The sequence below is a fragment of the Notolepis coatsorum genome, assembly GCF_963971535.1.
Source record: "Notolepis coatsorum genome assembly, chromosome: 15".
NCBI lineage: Eukaryota > Metazoa > Chordata > Actinopteri > Aulopiformes > Paralepididae > Notolepis > Notolepis coatsorum.
The window spans coordinates 71,026,673-71,040,159 of NC_140179.1; the positions used below are offsets into that span (position 1 = coordinate 71,026,673).

At 42.4% G+C, this 13,487-nt stretch overlaps 1 protein-coding gene across 1 annotated transcript in view; it reads left to right on the forward strand.

Moving 5' to 3' along the window:
• utp20 (UTP20 small subunit processome component) overlaps positions 1-2,913 on the forward strand; it is a 118,058-nt gene extending 115,145 nt beyond the window's left edge. Inside the window, 2 exon segments of the mRNA XM_084331035.1 lie at positions 929-1,074; positions 2,019-2,913. Of these exon segments, the coding sequence (XP_084187161.1) occupies positions 929-1,074; positions 2,019-2,174 (302 nt within the window). The 3' untranslated portion in view covers positions 2,175-2,913.
• Positions 2,914-13,487: the final 10,574 nt, after the last annotated feature.

The following is a 13,487-nucleotide window of genomic DNA, read 5'->3' on the forward strand; positions in this document are numbered from 1 at the left end:
ACCAGGGCATACAGTGAAATGTGGTTGGCCATGCCCGCTTTGATTGTGCAAGAATACAACAGTAAATAATAGTAAATAGTAATAAAATAAGTAGAATAGACATGATAAAATAGACATTTAAATAAATCCTGAGATAATTGCAATACAATGTTGAGCTACGCCTTAAAGGCACTGGTCTTATGTACACTAACACTACTATACAATATACAGTTTTACTTCTATGTCCCTATGCTATACTTGCTATCACTAATTATAATATGCAATAATCACAACAAGTTATTTTCTTAAAGTTTTTTTCTTATGCTCATTTATGCCTGTATTTTTTACTGCTGTGAAGCACTTTGAACTGCAATTTCTGCATGAAAAGTGCTATACAAATAAAGTTATTATTATTGTGTATGTGATGTGTGCCTGGTGCCAGTGTATGGCAGCCATTGAGCCTGCATAGCCTAAGGTTGGGTGCTACACAGTGGTGGTGAAGGAGGCCATTTTCCACCCTACAAAAAGCAAGTGTCTAGAAAAGCGCTATATAAATGCAATGATCATTCACTCGTATCTGAGGGTCCTTGACATGAGAACGTTTTGAGAACCGCGGCAAACCCCAACCCACCACCATTACCTAACATTAAACTCTACCGTGTTTGTGTCTCTCTCTCTCTCGTTTTCTCTCTCTTTTCCTCTCCCACACCCTTTCTCTCTCTCTCCCTCTCTCTGTCTCTCTCTGTTTTTCTCTCTTTCCCTCTCTCCCACACTCTCTTTCCCTCTCTCCCACACCCTCTCTCCCCCCCTCTCTCTCTCTCCATCTCTCTTTCTCTCTCCACACCCTCTCTCTCTCCTCCCCTCTCCGTCTCTCTCTCTCTCCCCCTCCCTCCTTCCCTCCCCCTCCCTCCTTCCCTCCCTCCCTCCCTCTCTCCCTCCCTCCTTCTAGACCCCACGTTGAAGAACCTGGCCCAGGAGCTCATAGAGCTGCTGAAGAGACAGGTGGGCCTGGGGAAGTTCTCCCTGGCCTTCTCCGCCACCCAGAAGGAGTTCTCTCTGAGACGCGCTGCGCGCAAACGACAACGGGCCATGCAGGTATGTACCAACAACACACATAGGGACATGGCATGATTCGATTCAAGTTATACAAATTATAAATTATGCTCAGAAAGTCATATTAAAGGTGCTATACAGGGCTCTACAGTGTGAAATCAAAAATAAAAATAAAATACTCTAACCCTAACTAACCTTACTGTCGTCCTAATAAACTAACCTACACTGTAGCACTCAACACTTTGATGAACATTGTTACTCAGCTGATAGAGTTGTGCCCTTCCTGATGACTTGTCGTACAGAACTTGTAAGTCGCTTTGGATAAAAGCGTTCAGCTAAATGACTAAATGTAAATGACCATTTCACTCGCATTTGCCCCTAAAAAGATTTGTGCGAACCGGAAGGAGCACAGTGTGCGAGTAATAGCTTTGCGTAGTGGGCGTATCGACGCGCAATTGTCATTTCATAATAGACTCAGAGCAGCGCGGACCTTCAATTTGAGAAGCTATGACATCTACACATCAGCCCTGCGTTCGACTCTGTGACAACTTCTCTCATGAGTCACGCTGTTTATGTGTGTAATGAAAACTCTGCGAGCAATGGGTCCAATGGTCTAACATACTTTGCATCCTCGCCTTAACTAATGTTAGCTATCCCTGGGAACGCTCAGATGCATCCAATAGTGAGGCAGGGGCTGAGTCTCGCTCTCTCTCTTTCTCTCTCCCTATTCTTTTGGGGGGGAAAGCAATACTTTTATTCCACACTTTTGTGTGGGTGTATTATTTATAAAAATAATAATAATATTACATACAAATTTTATCTATAGCACCGTTAAACACATTTTTCCTTGTGTAGATATGCTGAGAGGGAAGCAAGAGTCATTCTCCATGTGACTGCATGTTACAAGAATGTGACTGCGTATTGCATTTTCTATTTCACCCTTCTCTAACATTGTTCTCTCTCTCTCCCTCCCCTCCTCCTCCCAGGCGGTAGCTAAACCCGATGTCGCTGCCAAGAAAAAGATGAAAAAGAACAAGAATAAGATCGAAGCCAAGAAGAGGAAGATCGAGTTTCTTCGGCCGGGTTATAAAGCCAAAAAACACAGGAGTCATGCACTGAAAGACCTGGCTATGGTGAAGTGAGACTATTGATACACTCATCACTCTGGTTAAGTGAGACTATTGATACACATCACTCTGGCTATGGTGAAGTGAGACTATTGATACATTCATCACTCAAACACCTGGCTATGGTGAAGTGAGACTATTGATACACTCATCACTCTGGTGAAGTGAGACTATTGATACATTCATCACTCAAACACCTGGCTATGGTGACATTTTTTTTTGTATCTGTAATTTAAAGGGGCACACCAACATTATGGGAAATGCGCTTACCATCTAGAAAGCTATCCGGCTGCAAGCTAGCCTAGCTTAGCACAAATTAATGGAAGCGGATTATGGACCACTAGCCTAGTTTAAAACTCTGGGAGAGGTGTTTTTGGTCAAGGAAATCTATCTTCTTGTCTGACTCTGGAGAAGGCAGTAAGCGCATTTCCCATAATGTTGCTGTGTTCCTTTAAATGTTAAATATCTGACCACATCCCTGCATATCGTAGCCTTCTCTGAGGCCGGCTATGAAAGGTCTGACTGGGTGTCGATGACGATGGTCAGTTCAAGAAGGTGTAAAAGCTACATGACATTCATATAGTGTAGTCTAGAGTTATGAAATCTACTTTTATATCTGTCTGCAACCTCTGCATAAATATCATATAATGATGTGAAAAAAAATCATAAATGTTTTATTGCAGATCATTTACATTGTTTGGAGTGAACTGTATGTAGACTTTTCCTGAGGACTGTATATTGTGCAGTTAAATGTACATCATTGTTTTTCTTTTATAATAATAATAATACTAATAAAAAAAATACTCAAGCGGATCATTTGTCATGGTTTTAGTATTAGCCTACAGTGAAAGATCAATCATATCCAGTGGTTTGACAAGTTATTTTGCGTAGTGTTCAACCCTTTCACTGCCACACAACAGAAGGTTAACCCTTGAAACTTGAAACTTTACTATCACTAACCCGTCGGACATTTACAGGGGCCAGTTTCGTAAGTGCTCTTTGAGAGCGTGTAGCCTGGGGAGGAGGTGGTCAGTCCACATCATTCTATGTGACAGAAGATCTCTGTGTCCAGATGTGTTGATGTCCACTGATTTAACTGGTGGCTCAATCATAAAAAATATATTACGATCTCCATTTGGAACTCCTTAGTCTTGATCGAAATAGAAAAGTCTTGCACTGTCTTCATTTATATTCATCTTTATTACTAAATACAACAGGATGCCTGATGAAGGTTTGATGACTGAAATGTAGTATTTGATAATAAAGACCATTTCTTTTGATGTGACATCTGTTCCTCTGAAGCGTCTGTCCACAACATGCAGGTGTGCAAAATACAGTACTAGTGTACACGGGGTTCGCACAAGGTCCTTAAAGTGCTTGCTTTTTGACACACAAAAAAGTCAAGGCCTGGAATTCTTTGAAAACAGCTAATTTTTTAACATGGTGCTTAAAAAGTCCTTGAAATTCAAATCAACCATTCGCATTGAAAGTTTTGTTCATCCATGATAGTTCTGAATCAAGAAATAGATTTTTTAAGTGACTTAAAAAGTTTAACCAATTGTTGGAAATTGGTTTAATAAAAAAGTAAATTTTTTATATTAATATTTTTTTGCTAAATCAAGTATGCCTCTCTTTGTTAATTACAACAAGCAATGCTGTTTGTTATTTAAGATGAGGTCGGACTCGGCACTGACAGATTTGTGTTCATTGTGCTGCTTTTATAAAGCCTCAAATGACGGCTTACAATATTTCATGAAAGCAAAGTGTTTCGTTTGTCTAAGATTTAAAAAGGTTTAAACTTTACAGCACTGACAAAGTTGAACAAAGTGCTGTACAAGTCCCACAACATTAAAAAAATATATATATATTTATTATTATTTTTTATTTTTTTATCTCGAAGCTTCGAATTGCCCTACTGGTCGGACCTCCACAGGGAGCCGCACACGTGATCGAATATGATTGGACAACGGGCATTGAGGGGCGTGGCTTTGCGAATGGTAAATTCTCAAGATCTCATTCCGTATTTTGTTACAGAAGTGACAACTGTTAAAAGTTTAGAACGTTCGCGTTAATTTATTTAACAGAAGAACCTGCATTTCTCAAACAAGATGTGTGGAAAGGTAAGCTGTTATTATTTTACATTTATTTTAATTTAAGTTAAATGTATTTTAAATGTATTTTAAAGAATGTCATAGAATAGAAATACTTTTATTATCCCGAGGGAAATTTGACACTGCAAATCGCTCAAGTTTTTTTTTTTTATATACCTCTATATATTTTTTTAGGCCGGGCCTTAACGGGCTAAGTTAATGGCGGACTCTTATATATTATATATTATTTAAAAAATTACCGGCGTTAATATTCTCAATCTCATCTCACTGAAGATGTTTTTGTAATAAGACCCTCCCCCCTCCAGAACCACAAAGCATTAAAAAAAAGTATCTTTTCAACCCATGTACATCCAGCCTAAATACACTTTGAATGTGTACAGATGTAAAGGTATACAGTCCTCAAAAACTCTAATAAATGATAATTTGTTCTGTAATGTGTGTATTGGATCCGTTTTGAAATATGACAAAGATGCAACAATAAAGCTATCTAAATCTATAGTTGTTGAAATGCAACAACGGTTATATGTAGCCTGGGTACATTCAAGCAAAGCTCAGATGCCCAGATGTCTTTTCACTGACAAATCATCAGAAATGCTCACTGGGCCTGGTCAGGTTTGTAGTGCCTATTTGGCTGGGAGTCTGCCTGGGAATACCAGGTGTCAAAGTCTTATTCTATTCTATAGTCAGTCTATTTATGGCTGTGAAATGTCTCCTCTGCTAATCCCCTTGGGGAAATGTATTGCATTTGACCCATCCTAACTATTTAGGAGCAGAGGGCAACCACACTCAGTGTGGCACCTGGGGACCAACTCCAGTTGTGATGCCACTACCTTGCTCAAGGGTAATGGCAGGAGACCCAGCATCCATGTCTTGGGTGGGAGGCAACCAGAGTACTCAGAGGAAACCCACATACAACACAGGGAGAACAAACTCCACACAGAAAGACCCCTGCTGGTCAAACCCCTACCCCCTTTCTTGACAGTGTTGAACGCAGGATCATGTTTGTTAGCAGCCTATATATATATATATATAACCCTAACTCTATAGATGACTCCTTGTACATAATTCTAGCTCCTGCTGTGTTGGGGCTGTCATGTCTTTCATCAATGTTCTTTTATTTCACCTAAACAGTTCACTAAAAACAGGTTTCGGAAAACATTTGAGATGATAAATAGGCAATGCAGTTGCAGAATATTGATTCATATTTGATCTACAATGCTTAGTTTCCCATATCAATGCTGTGGTCAGAGCTGGGCAGCTCTATATGCTCACTACGACACCATCAACCACTTCAAACCCCATCTAAAAACACACCTGTTCACATTTCACCCCCTGACTCTTTTCTTTTAAGCTACTGATCCTGTTGTTTTTGTTTATTTTGTGTTACTGTTTCTTCCAAATGGACTGCGCCTTGCTTCCTTTTTCATTTGTTTTATTTTCCTATTGTTACTATACATATATATTCATATTCTTATCTTGCCTTTTATATAGCTTCTCTTTTTATGTAAAGTGTCCTTGAGTCTGAGAAAGATTACACAAGGGCCCGACCCCCTCATGTGTGAATAAATTAATGAAAACTTTATTTAACAGATTGCAGAATGCGTACAATACAGTACGGCTCAATACACACAATTGTTAAGGGGATGCAGACCAGAGAAAGACGTTTGTCTTGTTTACATCAGGGTCCCCCATTTTCAATTCATAGTGACATTTATGACATACACAACATACATGACATCATGACATTTATGGCATAGGGACATACAGGTATATAGTACTGTTATATTTGTGACATATGCAAATATACAGTACTGTTACCCATAGATCCTGACAGAGAGTATGATGGTGAGGAGACTGTACATTAGGAGGGGGTGGGTGGGTGGGAGAAAATATATGCATACGGTGGGGAGGAGACTGTCTATTTGGGGGGGGGGGGGGGGGTTGGACCTTTACGGTGGCCAGTTTCGCATTGCAGCCTCCCATAGGTGCTCTTTAAGAATGGTTTTGAAGGATGGTAGGGATTCACATCTTTTTACGGCTGTGGGTAGGGCGTTCCACATTGTTGTGGCATAATTGCGAAACGTGCTGTATCCAACCAACTTACTGCTTATCTCTTACAGAATGACCTCCTAGACCCTAATCAGTCAGGCTTCAGGACTGGTCACTCCACAGAGACAGCCCTCATTGCGGTCACAGAGGCACTTCACTTAGCAAAAGCGAAAGGCCTCTCCTCTGTCCTGATTCTCCTAGATCTATCTGCAGCCTTCGACACAGTCAACCACCAGATCCTCCTTGCGGCCCTCGCAGGAATGGGAGTGGCTGGCTCTGCTCATGGCTGTCCCCCAGGGCTCGGTTTTAGGACCCCTTCTCTTCTCCCTCTACACTAAATCACTGGGTAACATTATCACGTCTCATGGCTTCTCCTACCATTGTTATGCCGACGATACTCAACTCTTCCTCTCCTTCCCTCCCTCAGATATCCACGTCTCTGAGCGGATCTCGGCCTGTCTGTCCGACATCTCCGCCTGGATGACGACCAACCACCTCAAACTGAACCTAAGCAAAACAGAATTGCTCTACCTGCCGGCCAAATCCTCCCCGCTGACCGACCTTTCAATCACAGTCGAGAATGCAGCTGTGACTGCGTCCCCGACCGCCAAGAACCTTGGTGTTACAAAGGGTCAGATTAAACCGAATATATATATTTATTACTTGAGATATATTGTATAGTATTTGTATATCGTCTGATATCCCTTGTATATTCTTTGTACATATACACGGAATATCCCTTTACCTAGTACAGGCCAGACCATAATATTCGTTCTCCTATTGGACAGCGACCCCCTAGGCGCCACGGCCATACCCCCAATGTCTAGTTCAAAGTCACCGCTAAGACATGTCTCAACATGCCCAGGTTTGCGCAGTAATACGAGACAGAAATAAGGTTGGCACTAGATTATTCACCTTACGTATAAATACGGCGCAGGTGGATACAGATGCACTTAGTAACTAAAAGCAGACGCCTTCACCACGATACAACGTGCTGTGAAGTGGGCCCGTTTTTGCCCCGAAATAGAGCCTTGAGACCGCGTGCAAATTGATAGATGAAGTGTCAGAGTTTAACGCTGTATCGTCGAGTTCGACCTATTCTATTATTAAGTAATAGTCTATTATGTATAGTGTATCGTGCGGCTACCGTTCTACAGTGACCAGCATTACCAACGTTTCATCGTACCGAGCTAGTGTGCTTATCCAGGCTGGGCGGCCTAACCTTGTGCCGCCATCCGAGGAGCCCTAGACGAGAACCGTGTGGATATGTACACTGGATAACCTACACCGACGAATGCAGAGCCCTTTTCGGCTGGATTATATTGCTTTGGTCCTGTGGCTGCTGGAGCAGAGAATCGTCTACCCCCACTACCGTGTGGGATTTACCCTGTGAGGAGCCCCGTCGAGCCCGCCTCTAGGACTCAGAGGCTGGCTAGCTTTCATCCATGCTGCAGTGCATACCGGAGAATAGCTGTTGCTTTGTCTACGGACCAAGGGATTATTGCACCGTCTCCTGTACCTGGAGTCTCTTTATTCCTCGTTGATCCAGACTTTTGCTACCGACAAATCCTCTCCCCTGCTGGCTTACAACCGGAGGGAACCCCCCTAGTATCTCCAGCTGACCTACGAGTGTACCTTATATAATTCTTATGCTACAGGTGGTATTAATTATCCCCTTCGTAATATGCTCATGGACTTACGCTCTTGACCTATTCATGCACATTCTTCGCCTTACAAGCGCGACTCTAATTCTCAATACTGTAAGATAATATTGATGCTCTTCTAATAAATATTCCAAACAGGACTTTCTTTGTTAAGCCGTGTTATTGTGTGGGTGTTCATCACATATACATGTGTACTGTATGGCCAGTAGTAATGTACATAACTCAGTAGTGGTTTAATGATACCATACTTATTCAATACAGTCAGGGAATTGTACCCCTCAGTTACACTTGGTGTTGTCCTCGACGACCAGTTGAACTTCTCTGCTCACATCGCAGCGACGACCAGAACCTGCCGATTCCTCCTGAGCAACGTCAGAAGGATCCGCCCCTTCCTGACAAAAGAAGCCACCCAACTCCTCGTCCAATCAACAGTCATCTCCCGCCTCGACTACTGCAATGCACTGCTCACTGGCCTCCCGGCCACTGCCACTAAGCCTCTTCAACTCATTCAGAACGCAGCGGCCCGCCTGATCTCAAACCTACCGAAGTCGGCCCATGTCACCCCACTTCTTAGGGACCTGCACTGGCTCCCCATTGCTGCACGAATCCGCTTCAAGGCCCTCGACCTAGCATACCGTGCGGCAAAGGGAACTGCTCCCGCCTACCTCCGGTCAATGGTCTCTAACTACACACCCTCAAGACCCCTACGCTCTGCATCTTCTGGCCGCCTCAGACCTACCCCTATCCAAGCTCCGGGAGGGTCATCAAAGAGAAGTCGCCTATTCTCAGTCCTTGCCCCACAATGGTGGAATGAACTACCCACCCCAGTTAGGACAGCCGAATCACGTCCAATCTTTCGCCGTCGACTAAAGACGCACTTCTTCAACCATTATCTGAATAAAAAAAAAATATTATAAAAAAAAAAAATCTAACCCTAACTAACCATACTGTCATGCACTTGTCCTAATAAACTAACCTACACTGTAGCACTCAACACTTTGATGAACATTGTTGCTCAGCTGATAGAGTTGTGCCCTTCCTGATGGCTTGTCGTACAGAACTTGTAAGTCGCTTTGGATAAAAGCGTCAGCTAAATGACTAAATGTAAATGTAAATGTGTTTAGTCCCTTGTTTGTGCCGAATCTGGGTTGCACATGATTTGTGGAACTCCCTCTGGTGTTGTGGGCGTGGTATTCACAGTATTTCGACATGTTCATGGGTACCTGTGTGGGTGTAGTGTATCTTGTAGACCAGGCCCATTGCAAGTTGCTGTACTCTGTCGTCTACTCTAAGCCATCCTAGGTAGTCAAAGCTGAGGTGGGTTCTAGGAGTAAGGTCAAGTAGTAGTCTGACCAGTTTGTTTTGTGATGTTTGTAATCTTGTTTTTAGCGCCTTTGAGGTGCTTTGGTACTATGAGGATGAATGAATGAATGAATGAATGAATGAATGAATGAATGAATGAAAACTTTATTTAACAGATTGCAGAATGGGTACAATACAGTACGGCTCAATACATACAATTGTTAAGGGGATGCAGACCTGAGAAAGACGTTTGTCTTGTTTCCATCAGGGTCCCCCATTTTCAATTCATATAGACATTTATGACATACACAACATACATGACATTTATGGCATAGGGACATATAGGTATTTAGTACTGATACATTTGTGACATAAACGGTATTCAAATATACAGTACTGTTACCCCTAGATCCTGACAGAGTATATATGATGTGCAGACCCTTTTTGTGCAGAGGGGTCACTCTCGCAATTTTGAAGTCCTTGGGGACGTGTCCCTGTTTTATAGAGAGGTTTATTATGTGTGTGATGACTGGGGTGATGGCGGTTGCTGCGTCTCTGAGGAATTTGGAGGGGATGTTGTCATGGCCAGTGGCCTTGTTAGGTTGGAGGGCGCTCAATTTTTTGAGTACCTCATCAGTTGTTACCATTTCAAGTTTGAAGTCATCTTTGTGGACCCCTAGGTTTTTGTAGTATTCTACTATGTGTTCTACCCCATAATGCCCAGAGTGGGTAGTTTGTTTGTTTACCAGTGTTGTGGCTATGTTTGTGAAGAAGATGTTTAAGTAATTGGCTACATCCAGCTTGTCTGTGATGAGCGTGTTGTCCGTCTTTATGTTTATGTTTGAGAATCTGGTTTTAAGTTTTTTACTGCAGCCTAGTTGATTATTGAGTAATTTCCAAAGTTCGCGGGGTTTGTTTTTGTTTTCCTCAGTTTTGTCGTTGATGAAATTTCTTTTTGCGGTTCTGATCATGTGCAAGCATAGTCGTAGTACCCTTGAATGAGTGCTCCTGCCAGAGTCTTCAGGGTATTCTTGTTTACCAGAGAGGAGATCCGGTACAAGAATCGAGTTCGTTGGTTGACTTTTTTTATTACATTGGATGCCATTTTGTCACAGGAAAGATTTGCCTCTAGGATGGAACCTAGGTATGTAATTTCGTCTTTCCTTGTGGCATAGGAAGGAGGGAAACAGCTTAAAGCAGAACGGAAGAGGAGGAAGTGCCTCTATTAGCAGGCTACCTCGCTGAAGTTTTGCAAAACAAACAAGATAGTGAAGTAACAATTTAATTCATATGGCCAATCAAGTTAAGATTAAGTTAAAACTAGCTAGATAAATAATATTGATTATTTATATTTGAGATATCTGAGGGGCTGAAGGCTAGGGGCCCTTGGTTTTGGTGTAACCAGATTAACCTCACACAAACACCCATTGCCACACATATAGACACACTCACATATTCGCCATTGTGACACTCCCCCGCTAACTCACCCACCAGGACATTTTGAGACCACCAATTCATCTAAAACGGGACAAACTGGTTTCAGGATAATATTTCTCCTATAAGAAGGGAGAGTTAAAGGGTAAATGCACCCAGTAAGATACTTGAACCACTGATATTTCTCCTATAAGAAGGGAGAGTTAAAGGGTAAATGCACCCAGTAAGATACTTGAACCACTGGTATTTCTCCTATAAGAAGGGAGAGTTAAAGGGTAAATGCACCCAGTAAGATACTTGAACCACTGATATTTCTCCTATAAGAGGGAGAGTTAAAGGGTAAATGCACCCAATAAGATACCTGAACTACTGATGTTCTCCTGTAAAGAGGACGAGTTAAAGGGTCAATGTACCCAGTAAGATACTTGAATCTCACTGATAACATATTGATTATAGTTGAATCACTGCTGGTTCTCCTGTAAAGAAAGATGGTTTAAAGGGTCATTCCACCTGATAAGGTATTTGCATTCCTATAACCTTGAATATTTCTATTGGTACTTTGTTCGTATTACACCTGCAAAGGAAGAGTTTAAAGGGTCATTTCACCTAATAAGGTACTTGCATTCCCTGCACACTTAAAGGTTTAAATTAATATGTTTAACCATGCACTTACCTATTGAAATGATAAACTGATATAGAGTTTACTGAACGATAAACTATTATAGAGTTTACTGATCTGCAAATTCAGAAGAAAGATAATGAGTTACTCACGAAAAAGGGATACATCGGGCGGCTACGTGGTGCAGTGGGCAAGGCGCTCACCACGAATACTGGAGGCTGGGCTCAAACATATCATCTCCCTGTTCGAGCCCAGCGCTCCACATTGCTTTCAGTTTAGCTGGTCGTCCGCACTAATACACATTGGCAGTATTAGGGGGAGGGAAACTGATGGGTGGGGATCGGGCGTTGTGGACAGCGACTCCTACAGGTCGGTTGGTGCGCCTGCGCAGTAGAATCAGGAAGCGACGGGGGCGGGGCCCCTCCAAAGCCCAGACCCCCGACGCTGAAAGATCGAGCCATGCAGGTGGAAAGATGCGACTGCTGTTACCTCGAGTATCGGAGGGGACTCGTGCTATGTATGACTTAGTCCACATTGCAGCCGGCTTGTGGGAGGCATGAAACAGCGTGCAAAGACAGGGGAGGGTTGAATTGGACGATACGAAATTGGGATGGGAGAAAAATAGAAAATGGGAGAAAAAGTGGATCAAAAAAGAAAAAGGGATACATCTAATGTCCAACTTTAAACCTAGCTTTTAGCTAGTGATAACCTCAGAGACGTCTGAACCGAACCAAATGTGTTGATCCAATCAACATAGGACTTGATATCGAATTAACCTTCCTGAAAGAGGGAGTGGTTAAGAAAATAACCAAAAAGGGATACTTCACTTTACGTTTGTATGTATTGTAATTGTCTAGCTAGCGCTGTTGTGAATAAACTACCGGTCACTGTTATAACCTTGTCTTTGGTCTACTACTCCTTTAACTGTGTATGTATATTACTCCTCTCCTCATTCGAACCTAGAACTGGTCCATGGCAAACAGCTGTTACTGTTAGTGACACAAGTGCTACACATACTTGGCTGAAAATAAACTTTGCTGCCTGTTGTGAATGTGTTTTTCCCTGTAGGCTAATACATAAGTAGGCATACATTTTTGCAGTTGAGCAAAAATTAGCAGTTGAGTAGGCTATGTGCTGTGTTTTTATGTCTTCCATCGAGGACCACCTTGGAAATAAGTGTTTTAATTAATCCTTTCAGGTGATATTCTCAGGAATACAAATTGGTCAAGATAATTTGTTTTTATGATGTGTTTTTAATTTCCAAATGCAAATCTAATCAAATAAAAAAAGCAGTTTTTGCAGTTGAGCTACAGGTGTAGTATATTATACAGCCTTTTCATGCATCTTTATCAAGGGAACCCTTATTCTAATGATTTTTTAAATAATATTATGATGATACGATATGGACCTATAGTAGTTGGGTCATCTGTGGCACTTTGTTTCTCAATGGATTTGTCATAGGAGGGTTAATAAACAAATTTAGCGGGGTGTATTTTTTTAAAAGGCGGGGGGAAATTGTGAGACTAAAATCCAAAATGGCTGCCGTGGAAATGAACTTTTTAATGGTTTGACCTACAATGATGCACAATACATGGTACCAGCCCCCTCTCTGTCATGTACAACAGCCCCCTCTGTCATGTACCAGCCCCCCTCTGTCATGTATACCAGCCCCCCTCAGTCATGTACCAGCCCCCTCTCAGTCATGTACCACAGCCCTCTCAGTCATGTACCAGCCCCCTCTCAGTCATGTACCACAGCCCCCTCAGTCATGTACCAGCCCCCTCTTAGTCATGTACCACAGCCCCCTCAGTCATGTACCAGCCCCCTCTTAGTCATGTACCACAGCCCCCTGTCATGTACCAGCCCCCTCTTAGTCATGTACCAGCCCCCTCTTAGTCATGTACCACAGCCCCCTCAGTCATGTACCACAGCCCTCTCAGTCATGTACCACAGCCCTCTGTCATGTACCACAGCCCCCTCTCAGTCATGTCATGTGCCTGTCTCTCCCCTTTCTTGTTGCGAGCTTGAGCCAGCTCGTAACATTACTATAATCAATATAAACAAGTATAGAGGGTGCCGTTTCCCCACAAATGAGAGCTTGGGGTTTTAAGATGCAAAGTAAAACAAGTGATGAAAAAGAGGGAACCAG